This window comes from Amblyomma mixtum, chromosome 2, assembly GCF_055824585.1.
Source record: "Amblyomma mixtum isolate Tamu chromosome 2, ASM5582458v1, whole genome shotgun sequence".
NCBI classification, from domain to species: Eukaryota; Metazoa; Arthropoda; class Arachnida; order Ixodida; family Ixodidae; genus Amblyomma; species Amblyomma mixtum.
Window position 1 is genome coordinate 100,129,684 of NC_143013.1, and position 25,518 is coordinate 100,155,201.

General features: G+C 44.8%; 1 protein-coding gene across 1 annotated transcript in view; it reads right to left on the reverse strand.

The window, feature by feature from the left end:
* Window positions 1–620: 620 nt before the first annotated feature.
* LOC149360289 (uncharacterized) overlaps window positions 621–25,518 on the reverse strand; it is a 98,925-nt gene continuing 74,027 nt past the window's right edge. Inside the window, exons 4-10 of the mRNA XM_089572257.1 lie at window positions 21,326–21,429; window positions 19,137–19,339; window positions 13,194–13,362; window positions 12,242–12,520; window positions 8,155–8,299; window positions 1,719–1,988; window positions 621–748 (exon numbers count right to left, since the gene is read on the reverse strand). Of these exons, the coding sequence (XP_089428383.1) occupies window positions 621–748; window positions 1,719–1,988; window positions 8,155–8,299; window positions 12,242–12,520; window positions 13,194–13,362; window positions 19,137–19,339; window positions 21,326–21,429 (1,298 nt within the window). The remainder of the gene's footprint in view (window positions 749–1,718; window positions 1,989–8,154; window positions 8,300–12,241; window positions 12,521–13,193; window positions 13,363–19,136; window positions 19,340–21,325; window positions 21,430–25,518) is intronic.

Below are 25,518 nucleotides of genomic sequence, written 5' to 3' on the forward strand. Positions count from 1 at the left end.
GGACCAACTGACATGGATAATTAACAAACATAGCATTAGGTCGCATTGATAGCAAAACATATTTTCGTTGTTCTTTAGAGCCAGTACGTGATCCAACAGCTCCATTGCTGAGATCAGGGGCCCTGTTCTACGAGGCATTATCCGTTCTCTATTTCGTTCGTGTGACGTGGCGGGACGTGAGCATTAGATCAAAGCGACAAGCTGTCGATCACAGAGATCACATGCCAGCGGTTCCCACTTCGACGATAGAATTCGCCACTCGTCGCACGCTTAGGCTCACCAATAGCAACGATATGCAGCCAAGGGTGAGGTCCGGTCGTCTATAAGCCGATAGTCCGGCCGCTTCCAGTGAGCGCTTGAAAGCTGCAGCTACGTCACCCAAACACAGTGACCATTGGTAGAGCACCAAATGGATCCTTAATAGAAAATGGATAAAGGATTATTATATAATTGGAGTAATGAATCTTTACGCATTACACTAAAAGGCCTCAAACTAGAACATAATTACGTGTAAACTGCGGCACATTCGCTCATTTAAGCCAATATATTTTTGATGAGTAATGGTCAAGTGTTTAGAGCAAGAATTCACAGTTTATTTCCCCAACAGGAGAATAGCTGCTTTACAAAGCGCTTCTACGCGTGCATTCCTGTGCCAGTTCGAGGCGGCGGAGTTTTCCAGTCTTTGTCTTTGGCAGAGAATCCAGGAAAAAGACCCCTCCGAAAAGATGTTTGTGCAGAGCCACATTATCTGCAAGAAGAGAGAAAAAAAACAACAAAATCATGCGTAACATAGCTCAACACAGAACTCCATGTTTTATTGCAATGTGTTCGGTGTATTGTAATGAAACGGCTCTAAGACTCGTGGCCTAACAGTTTCGTTTCGAATCATTCGTATTTCTTTTCTTCATTAACTGCCTTTCCAACTACGTAGCTTTGTTCTTACCACAATATGTGTCAACTTTTTGAACTGGAGAAGAATGCACACTTCGTATCGACCTTTTGCTAGAGTTTGTTTAAGAAAAGGTACACTTTAAACGCTTGTGCAGTAACTGCTTGAGCAACAGCGGTACACTGTGAGAAAAATAGCGGTAAATTGATAAGGCTCGAAAATGGCTGACGCTCAAGGCTACCAACAAACAGCAGCGCGACTGGCATTGTTGGCCCATACTTTTGTCATATAGTATCAAGTTTCGCGCCTCGCCTAGGCTGGCCACGCATTTTGGTGGTCCCTCAAGTATGGATGGAGCGTTTAAAAAAAACAGACCTATACACAAGGTTATATTGTAGTTTGTAGTTGTTGCTAATCTACGCTGCAAACCTGTTTCATCTATTTTCCGGTACAGAAGTAATACAATCAATGACCGGTTAGTATATATGTAGTAAAGGAGTAATTACTATTAAGCATCAACCTAAACGCAGCCATACGGCAGGTAGCATGACCAGGGACGACCCAGTAAGCTGGTGGTCCTGGGTCCCCAGCCCCGAAAAGGAGGCATTTTCCTTTAACTGCAGTTCCAGTGGTTGGTATATAGCTTTCCTTTGTTACCGAATGGCAACGCTTGGGTGGGTGCTAGTGAGTGATTACTCCAATATTGTTTACCAACTATTGTAAAGAAAACTCTTTATTCCCAAGATATGAGGGTTTCCTTCTTCTGACTCTTCACAGAACGACATCGCTCAGAATATAGAAGCATAGCATAGCGACAGTGGGCACCAACCTGCGATGGTGGCTTTGATTTTCTTGGCGAGGTATTCAGAGTCACACTTGCTACCGGAGTCCTTGATCACCAAGGCGGCTGCCGGGGCATCTCCATACTCCGGATGTGGCAAGCCAACCACTGCCACTTCGGATATGAGCTCCGAGTGCTCCTTGAGGATGAGCTCTTCGAGCTCTGCAGGAATAACCTGGATGTCCATGCACTTGATCATATCCTTGAGTCGCTGGACGATGTACAGGCGGCCATCTTCGTCATAGTATCCCAAGTCACCTGTGTAAAGTTCTCGCGTAAGAGTTGGAAACGATCGTTGCCTTCAGAAGTACAGTGGGACGAACGTAATACAGCAGCCGACCAGCTGGCAGTAAATCTCCATATATTCTTCTCTCCTGTAACCCAAGGATGATTCGGGAAAGAAAACACAATGATGGGCAAAAAGTGACATGAAAGTTTTTCGAAATGAATTCTTTACGACACTAAAACTTGAGCATGAACTTTAGAGAAACAAAGTTAACACTTCTTACACAATATCCACCAAAATATATGCTCATGATAAGTTTCAATTCGTTCACAAAGAAAATAACTTTACGACTGCTTTTTGCAGCCATGGATGGAATGAGCACTTTATTGCGTATTTATTGTAAAGTGAGAGGCCGAGTTCAAGAAGGCCTTTTCACAATAACATATTGTCGTCATTACTTCGCAGCAAGCTTTTGCGTCTATCACTGCTTCACACTTTCGAGGCACGAAGTTCAGCAAGCCACCATTGAACGTCCAGTCCGCCTCTTCCAGCGGCTGGCGGAGTTTATCCACAACGCTGCCACCTTTTTTAGGGCATGAGCCTTACTTGCCCCATTGACCGAAAACCTCTCTCTGTGCGGGTGTGCCATAACATTCGATGGTACCTATGAAAGATTGCGTCCGCATGCAACCTTGCATGCGGTGTTTAAATTAATAATTTGTCTAGCGAGGTTGCTAGGGAAGAGCAAACTGGATCGTAAAAATTCCAACGGATGCAGCAACTGCCATCTAAGGTCGGTGGCTACCGCTTTAACGCTGCACCACTGCGCCAGGTGTGGTATGAGGGCTCCCAGGTATCTGTGAATGTTAAAAAGAGAAATAACAAATCTGCATATATGGGCATTAACCTATTAGCTATCATACCCTTAATGCTAAGCGTGGGCCGCGGTACGGCGGAAACTGGATTCACGAAGTTAGCGCGCAGATCAGAAGGGGTGCGGTGACGTCACGGCGGCGGTTACGTAGAGCCATGCAGAAGTAGAATTACGAGGTGCGTGGCGTCGAGTTACATGTCGCCGCAGCATTTGCGACTACGTTCACGAAGTGAGCGGGCGGGCTTACGCCTTCTCACACCTCATAAGTGTCTCTGCCGAATTTTGTACCTCAGACAATGCGCAAAGTCTATTCAGATGTGTTCATTTAGGTTAGTGTCATCAGCTCAGCTTTGCGACTTCATAAGGTCCACCTTCCTCTTCAGTTTTTTTACGAGCGTAGAAGAGTGTTTTGCGGGTCGGTTTGGTAAAACATAACCAAAGGCAAAAGTCTTACGTACATGAGCAAGCACAACCTTTTAAAGAATTCTTTGATGAACTTCTGTGGTGATGGTACCTTGGATTCATCTAAGGAGACCAAACCCACGAGCGGAGAATCAGCCTCTTGTTATAAAGTGCGCGGCTATATGGTGTTACTTGTTGATAACGTCGATAACGAAGTTGATAACGAGGTCAGCATGAAACAATGTTGGCCGATGTATAAATGGATCTCATTGCTTTAACATAATAACCTCGATTCGTTGAACGAAATCATACGGGGTGTTACATTGCTTACATAATCATGGCATGCAAAACCTTTTACTCACGCGCACGCTGCAGCCGTCTAGCCTGGAGCACTGTAGATGAAGTCTACAGTTTGTAGAGCCACTAAAGTGCCTAATTACAGTGCCGAATCAAGGGGGTGCAGATAACAACACAAGACTTTTTATTGCCTCGAGCGAACGTCTTTTTTCGCAATTTAATTGGGTATATGGGGTGTCTCCATAATGTACTAAAAGCGAAACATCTTTACAGTGAACATCTCTTTTAATTTTACGATGCCACGCACCCTGCTATTATGAACTGCACTTAAATCTGGTGGTGTTTCATCCCACAGTTATGGACGTAGATATTTGCCATTTGCACAGTCTTGGTTACGTGACGCGCTTCTCGAACCCCGCCCATTGCTAATAAATATACTCAGGAGTACACGTAACCGCTAAATATGTAACTTGAAAATGACACCAAGTTAATCATATTTCAGAACAGACGGATAATGAACGTATTGGGAGGTGCTCATAGAAGGACGAAAGCGAAGAAACGAACTGAAGATAGTTACGCCCTCAAGAATTACTTGCGGGGAGGAAGGCATTATTTTACAAAATATCCACAAAAAAACGAACAGGGTTTTGTTTCTGAATTCAGTGGCATATTGTCACAAAATTCAGCGCATTTTTGAAACAAAGAAACGAAAACAGCGCCGCGCGGAGGCATCTCACCAGCGCGTGTAGTAAAACGGGGGAGAAGGAGGGCCTCGGTGAGCGACTAGCCTTGTGTGTGCGGCTGCCCCCTCCACCACCGCTCGCCGAAGGGAATGATTCAGCCACTACGTCAATTTTTCTAGAATGTCGGAGGTGCTTCTACTCCTAACCAGCGGAAATGGCGTATTGCGTGCGCTAATACATGTCCCCCTCCTCTTCACTCGCACGTCTGCGGTGGCGCCACGCCAGAAATTACTAGATGCTCCTCGAAGGGACTCCCGACTTTGGACCAATGAGGACGCGCAGCGGGCGCGAGAAGGAAAAGGAGACTGTACGGCCGACACTGCGTGTATGTGCGCGCCTACTTTGGCGCGTAAAACAAACAGACGCGGACCAAGCCTATATAAGAAGGGCGTTGACCACTGTCAGTTTAGTCCGAGCCGCAGTTTAACCTTCGGAGAAGCGCGCCCGCTCGACTCTCGGGAGAACACCACTCGCGCAGCCACGGACGAACGAAGCAGCGTGCGCCAGTCTGTGGGACTAGATCGTCGTGGACCTGTGGTCGTCGGACTGTCGCAGTTCCCGGTGAACAAACTGTTTTGTTTGTTGCCTCTCTCCTGTGTTAATGCACTTTAAGTGCAATATTTCCTTCGTATTGTATTCTCTCTCGAGGGTATCTTTGTACGACTTGCATTATTTTGTTAATCCCTTCGTATGCGTTTGTAAGTGATTGTGAAATCCTCTGTATCGTCTCTTTGCTCTACAAACTTTGTTTTGTTTGTGAACCTTTGCCCCGACCCATTCTCTGGCTTGCGACCGGCGAAAGCTGGGCACCAAAGGACCAAAAAAGCTCTTGTCACTTGGTAGCTGGTCTACGCTGAGCTTGCCACACTGAGTCGAGGGCATCTCCTTGAGTCCGAGACAGCTACCCTCACACGCTCTAAGGGTGTCTAGGAACTTCAGGTTAACAGTGCGCGAAGTTGGGTGACACATGTACTGGTAACAACTGAGAGTATAACCCCTATCGTTTTGCTCATAATTATAGTGTTCTTGTCTTCCATCAGGCTTATATTTTGTTCTCCTCGCATCTTTACCGTCGGCATAAAAGTGGACCTTCTAGAATTTAACAGTGAGAAACCAGCCAAAACTCATCGACACCTTGTCACACTTCTCTCCTTTAAAACGGTGTTTGAGTGAACTAACTTTCCATTTTTGTTTCCAGATGAAGTTCACCTCAGGAGGTTTGAAAAAATGGAGGTAAAGTCATAGTACTGGAAACATTGGAAAAAATTTCAAGCATCCATTGGACCGTCGGCTAGCTATGTCAGACATATAAAACTAGAACTGCGTACGTGTTGGGCGCCATAAATCGAAAGCAGCGTCATGGTTTTCAAAAAGGCATCACTGCTTTTCCACTTACCCCTAAAAAAACATTTTGTTTAAAAGGTCATTTCGCAAGCAGGAACTAGAGCATTCACCCTAAAAAAATTTTGTCGCTATTTGCGCCCCTTCAGCGTAATCAACTTGCATAGGTGCATGTGACGTTCCGGCCTCAGAAAGCAACGGCTGACGTTTCCGTTCCAACTCGAAATCCATAAAAGTGGCTGTTGCTAGGAAAAGCTACAGAGCTCATATGGCTTTCAACTAGCAGGAAGAGGTGTTACTGCCAAGAATAGTTGGCTGGCAATAGGTCATGAGATGGCTGTTAAGTAGGAAATGGTTTTAGCTCATATCATCAAAAAACTCAGGCGAATGTTGGCCGTAAACGACGGCGACCCTAAGCTCGAACATCAAGTACCACCTGATGACAACCATTCTAAAACTTGCAGTCCGAATAGTATCCAGCAGAAAGAGCTTAACCATGCCTTATCCGTTGCTATGGTCAACAAACTTCGAGACAATTTAACTTTAATCTTCAACTAGGAGCAACAAACGTACAAGACTGCGTCATTCCTCCGCCTATAAGCAGCGCGTTTCTAAACATGTCACTGAGAGCACGTTGTTTCTATCTAATTCAGTGCCACAAAAAATGGCTCTTAGTGTGCGCTCAACGCCATCCGGAATATTCGGGTGCGGTTTGTGCCTCTAGCGCTTCCACTTTGTCACTGGTTTGTTCAGCACTTCAGCTATATGCACGGGCGAAGAACGTTTGCGAACGTTAGAGTCCGATGACAGGACAGCTAAAAAGTGTCTTGTGAGTACTGACCACTACGCGAGTTTAGTGCCAGAACAGAAAAGGGTTCGACTGTGTCTGCAATGGCAGCTTTATCCGGAAGCTTACGAAGGTGACAAGGGCGCGAAGGGAGAAAGCATGTACGGTCATCCAGACAGGGAGGCTGGGATCGGAGACGACCAGTATAGAGACTTTAAAGGAGATGTACATCACGTTCGTCTACCAAGCACAGCGCAATGCCACATGACAGACATGGACGCGTAGTACATAAGTGTGGAATGAAGTTGCGCTAGTTGGCAGCTGTTTACTGCAGACGGGAACCAAGATGCACGGCAGAGAAGACACACAGGCGATGGCTGACTTACAACTAATTTTTTATCGGTAAACAAAAGTTTACACAAACCGGTTATCTGCTCTCAAGTGAGCCCCGCGTTCTTAAGTAGAGCATAGCTAACCTGCATTATTTACGTTCGATATTTGGCATCATGCAATAAAAACGTGGTGCACCACTGTTGCCTAGTTGCTCACCGCCAGCAATATGGGATCCTGGATGAGGGACGCTGCCTCTAAACACCACGTGAGTGGTCTGAGGTGCTCCGCTGGAAGTGGCACGGAAGCACGTGGTACAGCAGTGGCAGTTTACGCTGCGTCCGGTACCGTTGTGAAGAGCACTGATGCGACTGTTAGTTTAATTAAGAGACTCTGCACCGCTTTTCAGCACAAGCGTTCATGTGTTCACTCTAGAGACTCGTGTATGGACACCTGTGTGTACAGGTACATCCTACTGAGAGTAACGAAGGGCGATGTTGTGGAGCTATTACACCAGAGGCTGCATCAGAATGCAGCCTATGGTAAATTCTTACGAGAACTTGTTCTACTTGGTGCAGCTTGATGAACTTGAATATTGTTAGAAAAGAAGCAACACAAATAGGCGTACGTTTCGTTTTTTTTTTCACTTCGTGCTGTTAATCAGCGGTTACATAATTGTAATTTATGGCTTTTAAATGCTTAAATATTCAAATTATTTATTTTGTCTTTAGTGGCTAAAATGTTATGGTGAGTGGTAGACGAAATATTGGACACACTTAGCGCCATTGCATTTATCGCTGTCTCTGGCATAGACTCCATCATACAAAGTTTGATTGCGCGCGTGATAGCTTTTCTGGAATCTGAGAGCCCTGATAGACCAAGCTCCTAGTTCATCACAGGAATGATCAATTTCGTAATGGTGTACCACGTGTATATGCTTTTGTGGTAATGAACCCAGCAGATTTTTCAACACAGGTGAGGTGCCCTTCCCGACACTGAACTGCATACCTTGTCGCTGGCGTGCAATGAAGGCAGTAATGCACCGGTGACCTTCTACTGTTTCACACAAATATTTTTGACAAATGAAACCTATAAAAATATTTTTAACATCAGAACATGTAGTTGATTAAATCGAAATATATTGATGCGACGGTACGCACGGTGGTGAGTGACACCGAATATGCAGGAAGACTGCTGTTTAGTCCTTGGTAATTCCTGCTAAATGGCAGCGGGGCTTTGGATGTGCACATGATCATAATTAAATATAACGCCATGCATACTCACGCAGCGATGTATTACATCCTCCATGATGATTTCTTCAAAACAGTGAGTATAGTCTCAATCTAATCCTTGCCCATAATTTTTGCCGTATTCGATATGATCCACAAGGTTAAACCGACGCATTGAAAAGTTGCATGCCGTACCTGATTTGCACCAGCCATCCTCTTCAAACAGCTGTGCAGTTTCCTTTGGTCTCTTGTAGTATTCCTTGATGACAGATGGTGTGCGAAAGCATATCTCGCCTACCTCGTTTGGGCCTAGTCTTTCTATTGTCATCATCTCAACAACCTGAAAGACATGTAGTTTATAGTTCCAATACAAGATAACCGGCCCAGTACGGTTCGTACGGATGCTTTTGTCGAGAAATCACGAAATGAAAAAAAATTATTGCGGAGGGCACTATTTTGCTTTGAATTTCTATTTTTCTGTAGCCAAATTGTCTTTCGAGCGATATCAGTAAAGGTTCAAAGATAACCGTTGAGAAGTCTCCAAAGGTAATTTTCTCACAAGCTCACCACAAAAGTTCTGGCGATATTTTTCAGCGAAAAAGAACGCAATCACACAGGTAATGGATGGGAACGATGAGGTGACTGATAAAACCGATATTGCAAATCTGTTTAACGATTTCTTCCAGTCGGTCTTCAGTAGGGATGATAATGACATTGAGAGTGATCATACAATTTACACGTTGCCATACTCAATGCACATGATTCGCATCAATAGGGAGGGCATCAGTCAGCAGCTACTGTCTCTGGACCCGAAGAAATCGAGCGGTCCCGATGAGATACCGACGGAATTCCTTAAACGGTATGCTGAGTGGTTATCATATTATTTGCAAATTTTATTTGAAAAGTCATTGCGGGATCATTCTTTACCTCGTGACTGGCGCAGCGCAATAGTAGTTCCGGTATTTAAAGGCGGTAATCGACTTCTTGTAAAAAACTACAGGCCAGTTTCACTAACTTCCGTATGTTGCAAGGTTTTTGAACACATAATAGCTAAACACATCCTTCATTTTTTGGAAATAAATGACCTATTGTGTCCATTTCAGCATGGTTTTCGGACCGGCCTTTCGACAGTGACGCAGTTAATTGAAACAGTGAACGACTTTTGCAAGGCTATAGATGAACGTCAGCAGGTAGATGTGGTCTGTGTAGACTTCTCGAAGGCTTTCGATAAAGTTCCGAATCATAAGCTTCTTTTTAAACTACGCAGATTAGGAATCGCTGAAAGTATAGTACTATGGATTCAGGCCTATCTAAGTAACCGCTGTCAAGTCGTCAAAATAGAAAGTGCAGTATCGAATAGGCGTGAAGTTCTGTCGGGGGTGCCACAGGGCTCCGTTTTAGGTCCGCTTTTGTTTTTATTGTATATAAATGATATTTCTGCTATCGTCGAATCGCCTGTCAGAATGAAACTTTTTGCCGATGATTGTTTAATTTACTCTCCTGTGGCTTCCCCGGCAGATCAGATGAACATAAATAGATGTCTTCAGTCGTTAAACTCGTGGTGCCTGAAATGGGGTATGGAAATAAACTACCAAAAATCTAATTACATGCAAGTAACAAGGAAGCAGAATGTTATGATGTTTCGATACAATATCGGTGAAAATTCTTTAGATCAAGTAAAGTGTCTCAAGTACTTGGGAGTGACATTAAGAAATAATCTTGACTGGCGCACCCATATTGAAAATGTCTATTTAAAAGCCTACCAGAAGGTCTGTTTCCTGAGGAGGAAGTTGCCGAATGCGACTAGAGAAATTAAATTGATTGCGTACAAGAAGTTCGTGCGGCCAATAATAGAGTACGCAAGTGCAGTGTGGAGTCCTCATCAAAAGGGTTTAAAACGGAAACTGGAAAGATTGCAAAGGATGTCAGCACGTTTTATATGCTCTAAATACCGCCGCACTGATTCAGTCACAGCAATGCTAAAAGAGTGTCAGCTAGAATCACTAGAAGTAAGAAGACTAAAGCAGAAATTGAAACTTTTTTTTTCTGATAATGAATGATAAAGTCAAAGTTAATAAACATCACTATGTTGCGCCTCCCCTGAAGCGTTGCCCTCGGAAAAATCACAGTAAGGTATTACAACCTATTATTACACGTGCTGATGTCTATCGCTACTCCTTTTTTCCCGATGCTGTAGAAATTTGGAATCAACTGCCAAGTGACGCTGTGGACCAAACAGATGTAGACAAATTTGTGATAGGTGTGAACGCGTTCCTGGAAGATTGCTGTGCAAATCTGTAATTCTGTGCATTTGAGTGTTTCTTTTTTTAGCGAAGAGAATTGCACTTGTGTCTGTATATGTTTCCCTCCCTGTAATGACCCTCATGCAGAGGGTTAACAGTATGAATAAATAAAAAAAATAAAATGCAAGCCCCAAGGATATAACAGTTAAATGCAGAAACAGAATCGTAAAACATGATACAGACAGCCTGGTGGACATCTTAAGACTGCCCGGTTGTTTTTTTTCTCTCTTCACGTTAACACCAGAGCAATGCATTTGAGTTTGGCAATGAGACAAGCATTTCTAAGGACAACTGCCATAATTCCTAGCTTCGAGCCTCGTCCTAAACCGAGCTGGGAAGTACTAACTACGCAGTAGACGGTGTACATGGTACGGTAAGACAAAAAGTGTAGTAGTTGGAATAACATCGTTGTGATTTATTAACCAGCTTGAAACAGAGGAGGAGAACTGAACGAGAGCGCAGCGGCACCAAGTTTGGCGGCTCTTATTGGAGCGCAGTGCGTCGTTCTCACGCGCCATCTAGACAAGCGCATGCTTGAACGGTAAATTTTCAGTCTCGCCAAGAAACCTGGTTGCCTTCCGTGCGCCAGGGAGGCTGATCACAGCCACTTCACGCAAGGATGTTGCTGACGCCAGAAGCTCCATGTCGTTGACGAGTTTCGTAGTACTGTTAAAAAGCCCTGCTTGCCATTACGGCTTACTGATCGCACGTTCTGGCGGATTGAAGCCTCTGCAGGTGGCAGTAGGTGGAACTTATGGGTAGAGAAATCTTGTTCTTGAGAAATGGTTGTAGTGCTGCTAACGGAGTGCACGTTCCCTTTGAGTTTCACCAATCTCACTGTCTGGGGTTTGAGTATTCTGCATGAGGATGTAGGTGAGTTAGCGGGTAGTGGGGTAGTGGATGGAGACATTAAACTTTGATGGACGAAGGATGTGCTTTCTCGTGTTGCTGGCCGAGTGAGTCGTGCCGCCCAGTGTAGCTCTATCACAGAGTCGGTGCGGATTCTGAAGATGTATGCGCCGTGGCGTGAATATTCAAGCATCATCATCAGCCTGACTACGCCCACTGCAAGGCAAAGGCCTCTCCCATGTCTCTCCAATTAACCCTGTCCTTTGCCAGTTGCGGTCGCCCTATCCTTGCAAGCTTCTTAATCTCATCCGCCCACCTAATTTTCTGGCACCTCCTGCTATGCTTACCTTCTCTTGGAAACCCCTGCGTTACGCTTAAAGGGCAACTGCAGCACTTTTTTGAGAATTTCGCGGTATTCAAGGATTCAAATCTATATAGGCTGTAGGTGAAGCATGCGAAGTGTTTTTGCACAGGCGTTTAAAATAGTGACTTAATCGACGATTGAATTTGGCGCTTCTCCTCAGTGCACTAGAGGAGTGCAGAAAAATTCAGCGTGATTTCACAGAAGGTATGATTTCAAATTACCGCTGTCGTTAGCCACACCCTGCCCTGACTCGTTAGACGCTGCCAAACAACTCTCGGCACGGTTTGCCTTCGGTGGCGTTGGTTTTTTTTCTTCAAAGCAGGCGTTTGCGCGTTGGAAATGTACCGATGCCTTCGATGACGTCATCATGCGCCCCCCGCTTGGCGAAGCTTGAAGGGCGTCCTGACTTTAATCGCCGATTACTTCACTATTTCAAGCGCTAGCCCAAAAAGAATTCGCATGCTTTACCTGCAAGTTTCACTAATTCGACCCTCTTAAGCTCGTTGATTTCTAAAACATATGCAGTTTCCCTTTAAGGACCAGCAATTATCTTCCCTTCGCATTACATGCCCTGCCCTTGTCCATTTCTTCCTCTTAATTTCAGCTAGGATGTCATTAACCCGCGTTTGTTAACTCACCCACTCCGCCCGCTTGTGGTATCTTAACATTACTGCTCTCATTTTTCTTTCAACAAGACGCAATCGTAGTACTGCTACCAGTGTAATATAATATGCCTCATGTCCTGGCATATGTCTCCTGCGGATACCTTTATCTGCGACCAAGGAGTAGGGTAGCCGACGTCAGTTCCTGGTGTGGTCTCGTGGTGGGTGGGCGAGCAGAGGATGCCCACCGACTCGGTCATTGCGTACTGATTCATTACCCTTTCGAGGTCACTAAAAGCGGCCTGCACCACACTGCGGGTGGTCTTCATGAGCATGTCGCCACCGACATAGATGCGACGGACACCTGCTAGGCGGTTGCCCATCTTGTGCATTTGGGCCGCAATCAATCTTAAGTTGTTGGGTCGGAGCACCAGCGTTGTCACCTGCAGTTAAGGGAGTTACTTAATCATGGTAAAAATATGTACGGCACAGAATGCTTTAAAAAATAATATTCGCGCATCAACGAAGAGACAAAGGATTTTAGGTTTCCTTTGTAGATTTCTCGGACTTGATTCCCTTTTGCTGCAAAGTGGATTGCTCTTTCAAGTATTTCTGTGTGTGCATCCTGTGACTGGAATAATACACGACAAAGCTCCGCACATAACAGTGATACTAATGATTTTGAAGATATGACGGAATTATAAAAAACGCCGACACCTCACGCGGCACACCACATGAGTCTGGCGTTTGATGATCTGAATGAATAATTTGTCTTTAATAGTCATCATAACAACTCATTTTTTCGTTTATTTAGAAGCGTGCTGAGGCCTTCCAAATTATTTAGTGGCATAAAATAGGTATAATTTAAGGAGCTGGCGCCAGGACAAAACAAGCAAACATTTCAGCTCAAAGAAAATTAAGATAGTGCGGTACGGCACGTATTTAAGCAGAACCGTAACGAGCCAAGAATAAACCACTTGCTTGAAACTGGTGCGAAAATTGTGCGGAAAGCAGAAGGAGATGGTATGGCCTATCATGCCAGCATACAATAAAGTCAACAAAAATATCGTACGAAAACCTTGTACTTAATGGCAAGATCCATAAAGAGCTTACTACCTTATACTTAGTGACGAGGTCGCTGACACATTGCAAGGTTGCGCCTAGGGAGGTCATCACAACAGTCGTGCCAAGAAGAACGCCAACAGTAATGAAGAAAAATCCCGACCCATGCAGCATGGGAGCCGCGACGAGCTCTACGTCATTCTCGTCCCAGGCGAAGCAGGGCCTGTGAAACAAAAGAGAGGCATGAAAGAGAAAATATCATGCGTTAAAACCGAGCTGCTCCGGTTGGAGATGTGAACTTGGCTGGTTGCGCCACGCAGAAAAATTATTAGCGAACGAAAGATCTCAAATGTCTGAAAGGTACAGCGTAAGCGTATACACAAGCACTTATTACATGCTTACTGGCTGTCTGCCTTCATGTATCGGTTCAAGAACTCCATATGTTGTTGTTGTTGCGACTGAGAGAAGGATGAAAAGGTTGGTTGGTTGGTTTATGGGGTTTAACGTCCCAAAGCGACTCAGGCTATGAGAGACGCCGTAGTGGAGGGCTCCAGAAATTTCGACCACCTGGGGTTCTTTAACGTGCACTGACATCGCACAGTACACGGGCCTCGAATTTCTCCTCCAAAGAAATTCAACCGCCGCGGCCGGGATCGAACCCGCGTCTTTCGGGAGAGCAGCCGAGCACCATAGCCACTGAGCCACCGCGGCGGCGGATGAAAATGAAATTGAAAAGGATGAAAAGGAAAGAAAAGACGCGCGTCGCAGCAACAACCGCGTCCGCTGAAGCGGACGCTGGCTGAAAAAAACAGATAAGCGGCCGTAGCCGCAAATCGCCACCAGCACCATAGTTCACGCTGGTATTTTTATAGCGATAGTTACACTACGCCAGCCGCTTCGCCTCTTCAGCATGGTCGCACTTTCGCCATGGTTGCACCTCGGTGGACACTCGAACCGCACCGTACAGGAAGGGAGGAAGTGGGAGTGAAAGAAGAAACTAAAAGGGGGGCCGTAATAAAGAAAATGAACTTGAGGAAAGGAAATTACGTAGTAACTGTGAATCCATGCCCAGGGACCAAGATGAAGGAGGAACGCCCAGCGAAACGCAGACTGACTTTGCAATTCGACTGAGCGAGTTCCACTAGGCCAGCTGTAGCTCTCGCGTCATTCCAGGCTTAACCAAAGCTAAACCACAGCCCATTTTTTTTTATAAACACAGCAACAATCGGAATTCGTGTGCCAGTGTGGGCAGGCCAATAATGTTCAACTAAAGCAAGGGAATGGTCAGAAATAGAACGAGCAGGATGATGGCACATATTGCTTTCTTGTAGCCGCAGTGGTGGTTCAGTGCTTATACCATTCAGCTGTGACCCGAAAGATACGGGTTTGATTCCGTCTGCAGAGGTCATATTTTGATGGAGGCGAAATGGTAGAGGTTCGTGTACTGTGCGATGTCAGTGCACGGTAAGGAACTCAGATTGGTGAGAATTATCCTGAGCGTTCCGAAGCGTCTCCAGTACACCGTCTTGTTTGACCTGTGTTGCACTGGGGCGTTCAATTCCATAAACATTAAAATCCATAGCTTGTTGGAAACATGCATCTACAATTAAATTACAAAATGTACGTTGTCCTTTCAATGCTCTCCGCGTTAAATAATGCGCTATTACGGCTAAATGAAAGGCGATCAGTATACTGGAAGTTAAGAGTTAAGAGAAGTTAAAAATTTAATGCATCTGGTAACAGTTGTCCTAGCTATAGGTGGGTGAAGGCCGTCGTTGTCCAAAGAGGCACTATAACCTTGACCAGGTGCGCTGGAAGCTTGACTGCTTTCTAATAAAATTACTCGAATGAGTATGACTCTATATTTGGTAGCAGTGCTTTGCGAATTCGCTAGGTTTCACAGCACGCTTGGCCATTTAGTCGTATACAGGAATTAGCAAAACTAGAAGAACACATCACGAGCTAGTTGGTTTTCTATCACTCGAAAACAGCTCAAACTACACAAAGGACGCAGAAAGGGGAGACGAGACACAAGCGCAGTCTAACAACTGAAAATTTATTCCTCTGATACATCAGTAAATATACACAAAGTATCAAAAACAACAAGAAGGGTAAGACATGAAACAGACAATCGCAGCAGGAAACGAGCAGGGAATCATGAATGCCGAGCTGCCGCTAGGAAACGAAATTCCTTATTCAGAAGGGCTATGGATGGGGTGCTGACACAGCGGTCTTTTAGGCTTGCGATTTTTTTTGGCTTCAATTATCACTCGCGTGATTTGGTCACTGCACCTGCTCAGCACGCTCGTGTCACTCCAGTGAGGAGTGCATTTACAGTCGCGGCAATGAACGCCCAGATGGCCCGAGATGTAGCAAAGCTAGTTGCATAAATCACAATGCGACGTGCACGTGTTGGGCATCTTGAACGAATACTGTGTATATGTGCAAGTGATAGCCTTGAAGCCCTCCAAGATAATAATAATAATAATAATAATAATAATAATAATAATAATAATAATAATAATAATAATAATAATAATAATAATAATAATAATAATAATAATCTCTATTCAGCATAATCTGAACATACAAAGAAACGGAAGCGCCGAAGCCACAAGTGGGCTTGTGCGGCGACAACCGGCAGCCGCGGCAATCTTCGCGCTACATCAGAGCTCCAGCAGAGGCAAAAGAAAATTAAAAGACGTAAACATGAAGAACACAAAAATTTTGGCACGGAAAGAATGAAAAAGCACTGATAAGATTTTAGTACATGTTAAAGATTCTCTAACGCTTGAACAGCAACACGCAGTTTTTTGCGGGTGGTTAAAGAAAATAAATCATCCGGTAATTCGTTAAAGATAGCTGGCACGTAATATTTTCTAGTTGCTTTGCCGTAGTGAGTGCGCACTCTCGGTTTATGATAGCAAGGAACATGTCTCAACGGTACCGGTTTCGTATTTATGTGTCTGTATGCGCTATTCCAAAAACATTTCAGTACTACAATTTGTTTAAAAAGATTGTCAAAAGAAGGCAAACCGGCTGCGGTAAAGACACTGTTAGGCAGATTTTCCTGCGGCAAGTAGAGACCGCTTGTAGCAATGTTTTTCAAAATCCTATTAACAAGACATTTCCATGTGAAAGAGCAGTTAAAAAAACAACACATACCATATCTCAAGACACTATACCCCAGAGCCTGGGCGACTAATTTTCTCACAGAAAATGGCATCATAGTTCGCAAATTAAACAACAAGCATGCAACACTTCTGAGTTTCTTACAAATGTGAGTCATCTGAGTATTCCATGCCAAATCACTGTCTATGTATATACCAAGATACTTAACCGACGGGACGCTAATTATAGGTTGACAAGAACACGCAGATCAGTATGAGGTGTGTAAATATATGGAACCTGCACTTGGTACATCTTTATGCGGGTTACGAAAACAGACAAGTCTGGATTTGGTGTTATTTATTTGTATTAAATTTGAGGCAAACCAATCACTAACTTTAATAGCGTCCTCCTGAAGTATATAGCCAGGGCATATGAAAAATCAGGGTTGCTTGAGACTAGTAAAGTGTCATCGGCGTAAAGGAATATGGTGGATGATTTCACATGGTCACATATGTCATTCACATATAAGTTAAACAACAAAGGAGATAAAATGGACCCTTGCGGGACACCACACAGCACTTTTACAGCGTCACTGCAGATAGGCCCAAACATGACTGCTTGAGAACGATTGTGAAGATAATTTTCAATTAAAGACAAAAAAGGACCCCTAAATCCATACGAGTACAGTTTAGAACACAAAATTTCATGATTTACCGTGTTGAAAGCTTTTTTTACGTCCAAAAAAAGTGCGAATGCTACCTCATTGTTATCCAGGCTTTGATGCAGCAAATCGGAGAGATTTTCCAATAGCACCTGTGTCCCTGACCCGCTGACAAAACCGTACTGCTTCCCACTCATTAGGTCATGTTTAGTAATAAAAGCATTCATTACAGAAAGTACATGTTTTTCCAATATCTGGGATACGCAGGAAAGAATAGATATAGGGCGGTAGTTTGCAATATCATTCTTTTTTCCACTTTTGTACAGAGGAACAACGCGAGCGCTCTTCAGTGATTCTGGCCACGTACCACTCTTAATTTTGCCGTTTGAGATAAGCAGCAAAACATTTTTCAGAGCTGTAATGTTTCTTATCAGATCACCTATGAAAATGTTGTCAAGTCCGGCAGATTTGTTACGTTTCAGACTAGACAAAATGCTGAAAAGATCAGATTCTGTCATAAGAGGAAGGAAAGCCGATGGCGATACGCTTTTTGTCATTTTCGTCGAGCTCACAGTTTGGACTGCGACCCGTTGCTCAGCGGAAAAAACGTTATTAAACTCATTCGCCAAAATATGCGACACAACACCGAAATTGTGCTCCACTGATTCTTGAATGGAAAAGCGTTGGTTACCACGTAACTGATTAATCAGAGACCAGGTGCTCCTGACATCGCGACGAGTGCTGCGAAACTGCTGTGCAAAGAATTTTCTCTTTGATAAGCGAATAAGTGCAGTTACCTTGTTTCTGATGCAACGATATTCCGCTCGAAGTTTGTCATTTTTTGATGCCCTGCGGCATCGACACCAGATAACTTCTTTTTCTTTGATGGCAGCCAGGATTTCAGCAGTCAGCCACTGACAGCCAATTTTACGTTTCTTCGCAGCCAAAGTTTTTTTACACACTTCCTTTATTTCGCCTAATACCTTGACGAAACTGTCGTACGCGGTATCACTAGTGTTATGATGAATAAATGAATCCCAATCATATCCAGTAACATGATTATTGAACTTTTTTTGGTCTAAAATGGTCACGACACACCTGGTAGAGTCGGTGTGTAGCGTAGAGACTGTTTTTGTAAGGCGACACGCAATGTAATAGTGATCTGCAAGTTTCTGTCTGATCACGGCTCCGGATACTGAGATGTCCGACGCACGGACGTTAGCATGGTCAATGCAAGTAGTTGTGATGCGATTGTTAAGAAATTCTTCTCTGGTAGGATCGGCGAGCTGTGGTTCAATGCCAAATTCCGCGAGCATGGTTAAGTAGTTTTCAGTGCCATAGCGATCGCCCTTCATCAAATCGATATTAATATCCCCTATCATGCACAGGTTTTTCCCAACAAAATTGGTTTTGAATATTGTTCGTAATTCTTCAATAAATGCCGGCGCATTTAGATTAGGAGGTCGATACATAACAAGAAATTAAATTAAAAAACATGAATGGATATTTCAAAGGGCATGACCTCCACTGTGCCGAAGGAAACACTAACCTCGGAGACCATCAGTGATTCTTTGAAGAATACCGCAATGCCACCACCCCTGCTGTTGCGTGTGAGGAAGTAGGCATGGTAACCGCGAAGCCTAAAGACATCGGTTAGAGTGCCGGTAATGTTAATTTTCGTTAATGCAAACACGTCCACAAAGTCATTGAGAGCACAGGCCGTAACCGCAAATTGATCCCAATATTTCCTGATGCTCCGGATATTAATGTGAAGGATGGTGCAAGAACAACCCAACGCTGGCTGAAAGGTCTTAACAAAGGAGTCGAAATCTGGAAACGACATACTCTATTCAAGAAAGTACAAACCTTAAGCCATCTTATCAACGTCACTTATTGACGTGATCTTTAGAGCAGTAGCACCCTCTGTCTTCCTCGCAAATATTTTCCCGTTTCGCACCCAGACAAACTTATATCCCTTTGCTTTGCCTTGAACCCTAGTCCTCCAAAAAAGTTCACTGTTCGCACGAGTCAGATTCTCACTGAAGAAAATGTCAGGAATAGTTTTGTTTCCAGCCAACGCCCTGAGTCTACCCCTTGCCTGCAGCCATGTGTCCCGCAAGCCTGGCGACGTGAATCTTGCCAATACCACCGGTATGTTTAAGATACCGGTAAGAGTACGAGTACTTCGGTAAGAGGTAAGAGTACTTCGGCATCCGCGCGCTCACCTTGCAGTGACCATACTGGCGACGAAGCCGTAGTGGGTGGTTACAGCCCCCTTGGGGAGGCCCGTGGTGCCGGAAGTGTAACCAATGCAGAGAACGTAGTTTTGAGGGTCCTGAATGGATATCTCTTGGAAAGAGGTTTCGTCCAGGTCACGAAACGCAGCCACCGACACGAACCCTTCTGCTGGACCTGCGGAAAAGAAAGCCTGCGCAACGACCCCGGCCAACCGTCAATGTATATCACACTGCTCTTTCTGAGATATGGAGCTGCGAACGTGACAAAACCAATAAAAAACACAAATATTTGTAAAAACATTTCGTTTTACGATTCAGTTTCCTTGGCACGACATCGATGGTTAAGAAATAGTAGAAGCTCACTAACCGTTGCCATATTAAAGTAGCCTTTGTAAGAAGGCCATGCCGAAATTCGGTAACCTCATAATGTGAAATTAGTGAATATTATGTGTGCCCCCTCCACAAGACGGGTTAAAAATTATACCACACACGTGTACTCCCCTGCACTTGAGGGCGAACATCAGCTGCTGAGAGCAGCCATAAATGTCATTTGAAGTCGTAGAGAGAACCGACTCTGTTCTCCTTTAACGAGGAGCTGCAGACAGTAGCATTTCTCTCTTATGTTCAAAATACAGTCCACACTTTTAACGGGGAAATAAATAAATTATATTGGCACCCCTGATCCTCGGAGTCTCAGCGCCTCATCAAAAGCTACAATAAAATTCGCTGTAGCACTAGACGCTTGTGCAGCTGCCCGTGATAGCATGCTTGGAGATGATGTGCTGTCACTCGCCAAGAATATGATTTCTTTATTTGTTACAGCCGCCACTTACACTGAGAGACAACACACTTGTTTAGGCACGATATCAAAACATGTTAGTCGGCATGACACAAGTACAGGGTCGTCCACTCTTAGTTAGTACGCTTTAGCGCGTGGCCACACTCTTCAGAGGGCCACCGCGTGCGACACAGTCGCTTACCGCAGCAAAGTGGCGCAGGAGAAGGTTTACCTGGACATGGTGCTTCGCGTCATCTGCCACTTCGCTTCGACGCGCAGCCGTTTCGGACGCAGTGACCCTCCAAAGAGGGCGGCCATGCGCTAGCGCATTCTAACTAAGAGTGGACGACCCTGTACATTTGTTCATCAGCACGGAAAGAAACCTTGAAGACTTCAATTTGGATAAAAGGCTTTTACTAGGAGCTTATCTCGGTATTTTCGAAGAATATACACAACAACATAGATAGGCACTGTAGAACGGATATGCTCTACAGAACACATTTCCATACAAACCATCCGATTCTGGATAAAAACGCTAAAGAATGTGAAATTGGAAGACGACTGCAACGACTTTGCATAACGGGACCCCTAGCTTTCAAGCAGCGGTTGCAGATGAAAGCAATAAAACACTGCGGTGAGGAACTACATTGGCCACGGATACCGCATTGTGTGTTCAAAGGGAAAGGAGACATCTGGAATTTCTGAATGACCAGTGCATGCAGACAAACAGATCTGCGCCTTCTTGAAGGCACATGCCGTTTCCAGGACGCTCACTTGGTTTCCACCAATTCTTTCCCTGTTTACTTAAGCTGCAATAATTCTTCACTATCTGGGGCAACGTAGAGGTTCACTGGCTTCGAGAAGCCACGCAGGACGAATGGAAGACAGGGGTAGCGCTCTTCCGTTCAGTTCTGGCTCTTACAGCCAGCTATCCCGCTTGTTTGCTGTTTTAAGATGCAACACACAGACGACCCATCCATTTTTTGGCACCATTGTGTTGCAAGGCACACTGGCAGAATAAGGTAAAGGCCTATGATGGAGTTGCAGCAGTGGTTTCAAAGGATGACCCTGGTTCTTGGCTGGGACGCTGAGCGACCTTTTTCGAAGAAACTGGATGGAAGGCAGCGCTAATGTCACTGATATTAAAGGTTTGCAGAGGTAACTACTTGGTTTTCTCCAAGGTTACCCTGCCGAAACAATGTTAACAAGAACTTTGTGTGTCAGGAACATGCTGTTGAGAATACATCAGGATTCAAACACATTTGTTGCCTTGCGTTTGAGGTTAAAACGATGCACGGTTCGCTTTGCAACTGTGACCAATTTTAGGCGTGAAACTCTTATCCAAGAAATACAAAAAAATGTGTTAAATGACAAGAGCAGCCTAGAAGAATTACTTTACCTTTATCTTTAGAGACGCCGCCGCCTTAGAACACTTCTCTGCGAAAGCTGGCTCCGTCAGGAGGTGAGTGCAGTCGCTGTCTTTGAGCTGGTAGCGTAATTCACCTAGACACAAACAAGAAATTCCAATAATCGCTGGCTCTTCACCTTTGTTCTCACTGCACATAGCAAATGTACGAAGCCGCTATGGACAAAGGTATAGCTGAGAAGTGTCCACACTTCAATTTTTCCAGGTATAGAACTAACTGAACTAACATCGCTGCATCTTAACAACACGTTGTACACACAAGATTCAAGCTATTCACCGGCGAAGCATGTGGTAGCAATCTAAAAATCGAGTGCGTCTTTATTTCGCAATGTTGAGTGCGCACACGTCACTATGTTGAATTCTCCCGCCAGACAACTGAAACCGTTCTGTGCCAATTAAACCTGTTGGCAACTACAGATCAGGTTCTTTTTGTAATGTGAAAGTGCCGCCCATGCCAGCCGGATGACTGAGTACGCTAGAGAGAAAGGTTAGGTATAGCGGGACAATGTGGTGTAGTTGTCTTCTGTCTACACCACGAAATGGGAAATTGTCGGCTCTGTCACTATGCAAAATACTACGATCAATGTCGTTTCACTTCTAAAAAAGTTCACGGTTTCGGATGCACCGTTTAATAAATCCCATCAATGAAGTAAGAGCCGGCGAAATATTTGCAGACCTCTTTCTCACTGAGATTAGCTACAAGAATGACATATGCCCTGCGCGGACGGCGTTCCGCGCTATTATAGGAATGAAAGATGCACTGACCGCACATTTACAAGCGTTCTCCGCAAACTTGTATGCATGCTTAGGACAGCGTTCGATTACTTTTCTTCATTCACTTCATTCACGGGTTCGGAAGCCTTCGCGTTCTCCCTCTTCATCTATACCCCGGCGTCATACCCACGACGCGTTTCAAATCTTGACTGCGCTTTTTCCCAAGCAGCACAGATAATCGGTCCAACATTACAAATAGATGGTTTCAATTTTGCGCTTTGTAGTAGCGGCCTATGCCATTATGTTCCCTTTATTGGGCTTCTTACCCGTTCTGCTTGAGTTAACTGTCCAGTGAACTGGCATGGACGAGCTGCAGTGCTACTGACGCCGAGCTTATATAAGCGCAGTGCGACCACACCAGACAAAAATTTGAGGCGACACTTGAGCTCCGCCTAAAGGGTATGACGGAAGATCGTAATGGCTTATTTGCCATATATGCAGATGGCAGTTCTCTACATTCACAGATCCCTGAGGAGTCCTCATACCCCTCCTGGCGCAGTGGTGCAGCGGTTAACAGATGCGACACTGCTCTGCGAAGGCAGGTGCTCCCAGCGGTGGGCCTCGTGCGGCCCAAGTTCCCCTTCCTGAGCGAGGAATCATTAAACTGTCATCTGCCATGGTGGGCAGTTTGCTCACAATCCAGTGGGTGGGTTGTGACGCCGCAAGGTCACTTGACCTAGGTTATCCACCTGCTTCCTAAGTTGCGCTCTGAGCATCATCTGCGAGCTATGCTGGGAATGTTCGCTCACAACGCCGACGACGTATTGTCTCTGAAGAGGCCTTTAACGTTATCGCGTTAATAAATTGGAGTGCGTACATTTACGGTGACAAATATTTCTGCCAATAGCATTTTCTTCAGTACCGTGGGCATTGCCATCTGTCCTTGAACGCATCCCTACCAGCAGCCTTAAGCCCCGTCTGCTAGCAGTGCTACCATACAGACTTCATTGGTCCATGCTGAAACACCTGGAAAAGCACTGCACTTGTTGTTCTGATTATGGCAGAGGTGCGTGAGACATGAGGCGAGCAGAGTCGTTCCGAGCTGCTCCGCAATTGGTTAGAATTTCACTGAGATTACGCCGCACGTTCCTGCCGTGTATGAGCAGCACAGTTATGGAAGAAATTACGGTGTGTTGCAAGTCACTGAGTTCGTTCTCAAAATCGAAGCTGTTTCAGGCGAATTTTCAAGTGAGAGTGCCGGGAAACGTGTTAAAGCTGTTATGCATAAAACAGGTGAAAACACAAGTTTGAAAAAAAAAAGCGTGAATAAAAGCTCTCAGTGGTGTCAATGTATGGCGCTGATGTTTAAAGAATTGGCTTTCGTAGAGGTCTCGCCGGATATTGACGGCAAAATGCAACACATGGCTTCCGCAGTCATTTCGTACTGTTCAACAGATGGACGAAATGGTTATCATTGTGAAGATTTGCTTTAATTTCACAATTAAATTGTACGGCCCCACAAGCCCGGGTAATCACACCATTTGAAGTGCAGAAAGGGAAGTCATGGAAACAACAAGTTTACATTCATGGCATGAGCTCCTAATGAACCGTGTCCAGTGCAGTTATTGACTAGGGAGAAGGTACTTGATGTATTTCTGCCCAAGTGCACTCCTCAACCTTGCGTCGTTCACTGACTAGTCATTTCGACACCGAACAGAAATCTTCATTGTAATATGAGCTAAGGCGTTGGTTCCGTAAAAAGTACGTCTCATAGATAACGTTTTGCAGAGAGTACATCGCAAGGGAGAAAATAATAATGTTACAACATATCGTACAAAGTTCTCTAAACACGCATTCTGCACACACCGCACAAAAATGGGTCTATTTAACTGCCAGAGTATTCTTCTTTCCCTGCCTAATGACATTGCATATGCTGCTCCAAATCACTAATTTAACAAGGGTTACGGTGCAGTGAAAACAATACGTTTCGAGTGAACTTCGATAAGCCGGCAACATTCATATGACAATACTAAGGAAGGTAAACAACGCGATATCTGGCTTCGTGAAGCTATGTACAGATCGAAGCTAGCGCCCGACTTAATTACATGACGCTAGAAACTCTACCAAGATAAAAAGAAAGCTGCAGCAGCGATTATGAGGCTCTTTCGTGCATAGCGACATCTCAGTGGTCGAATGTTCTTGTACCTGGCCTGCATTTCATCTAGGTTGTTGAGTCCGGCATTTTAACCAACAACCTCATGCTCTACAGCTGTACGTCATGACAACCTTTAGGAAGGGTACTTAGACAGTCAGTTTTAAAATGTATTTGTAGCCCTTCGACATTCGTGCAATACCTGCATCTCTATAGGAACTGGTTCTTTTACATTCGTTGTTGTTAAGGACATTATGCAAGTAAGAAATTCAGTAAGTTCAGAGCGGCAGTTTCAGAAGTGGCCGCGCACACATTAGAAACCTAGAAGGCAATGGTCTCGGACTGTATGCTTGCCGCTCCTTGCTGTTTACTCGCACGTGCGTAAGATTAGGACGTGATAATACCCAGTTGTTTTGCTTCTTTCTAGGAGAGACATATATAAAACGCTTTATTAAAGGGCGACATATTAAGCGCTCGAAGTATCGTCGGCATGAAGCACCAGAACACTCTGGTTGTCCATTTGGTGCGACGCCAGCCAAAGGAGGATTTTGGAGGGCTACAGAACGAAACACTGCGGCAGCATCTTATTCCCTCAGCTACTCGTAACATCAGTGTAAAAAATGTACACGGCCCCGGGGATGCCATTCGCTCCCTTCAAAACCGCAAAGTTCCTAGAGATCTCCACAATGACCTCACTGAAGCCCTCACGACCTGTCCTTCGCCATGACCACAGTTTGGTGCATCCCTGGCCATACAGGGATCGCAGGAAATCAGCTGGTGCAAATACTTGCCCGCGAAGCTTTTATCGGAGCCCCTGCTATCCCCTGGTCAAATACTGAGACCTGTGACAAAGCTGTGTACAACAAACGCACCATTAAAGAACAATATAGAGATCTTAGAACACTTCCCCAAATCACAGTCCCCAAACCTCACTCTCACTTCTTACTCCCGCCGTCCGCACCTCATTCGCATGCGATGGGACCCCTCCTGACCCAAGTGCCCCTAGCCCTATTAAAACCTTGCTATGGGGAAAGATTTATAACCATATTTTTTTCTTTACAGCAAAGTCGCTACCGCATCGCGGAGACAAAACGAATACTGTTTTTTAGCACAAATTAAAAGCAATGCAAGGTGGGGGTGTACTACTTACTGAAAAAATGCGCCCACAGGCTGAGAAGCTGCATTCAGCCCCATCCAGGCAAGAGTTATTTAAATCAGGAGGCGGTTTGCGCTCAACACACGGTGGTGTAAGCTGGACGTGTTAAGTTGAACCTCTGCCGCGCCTAGCCGCTACTCGATA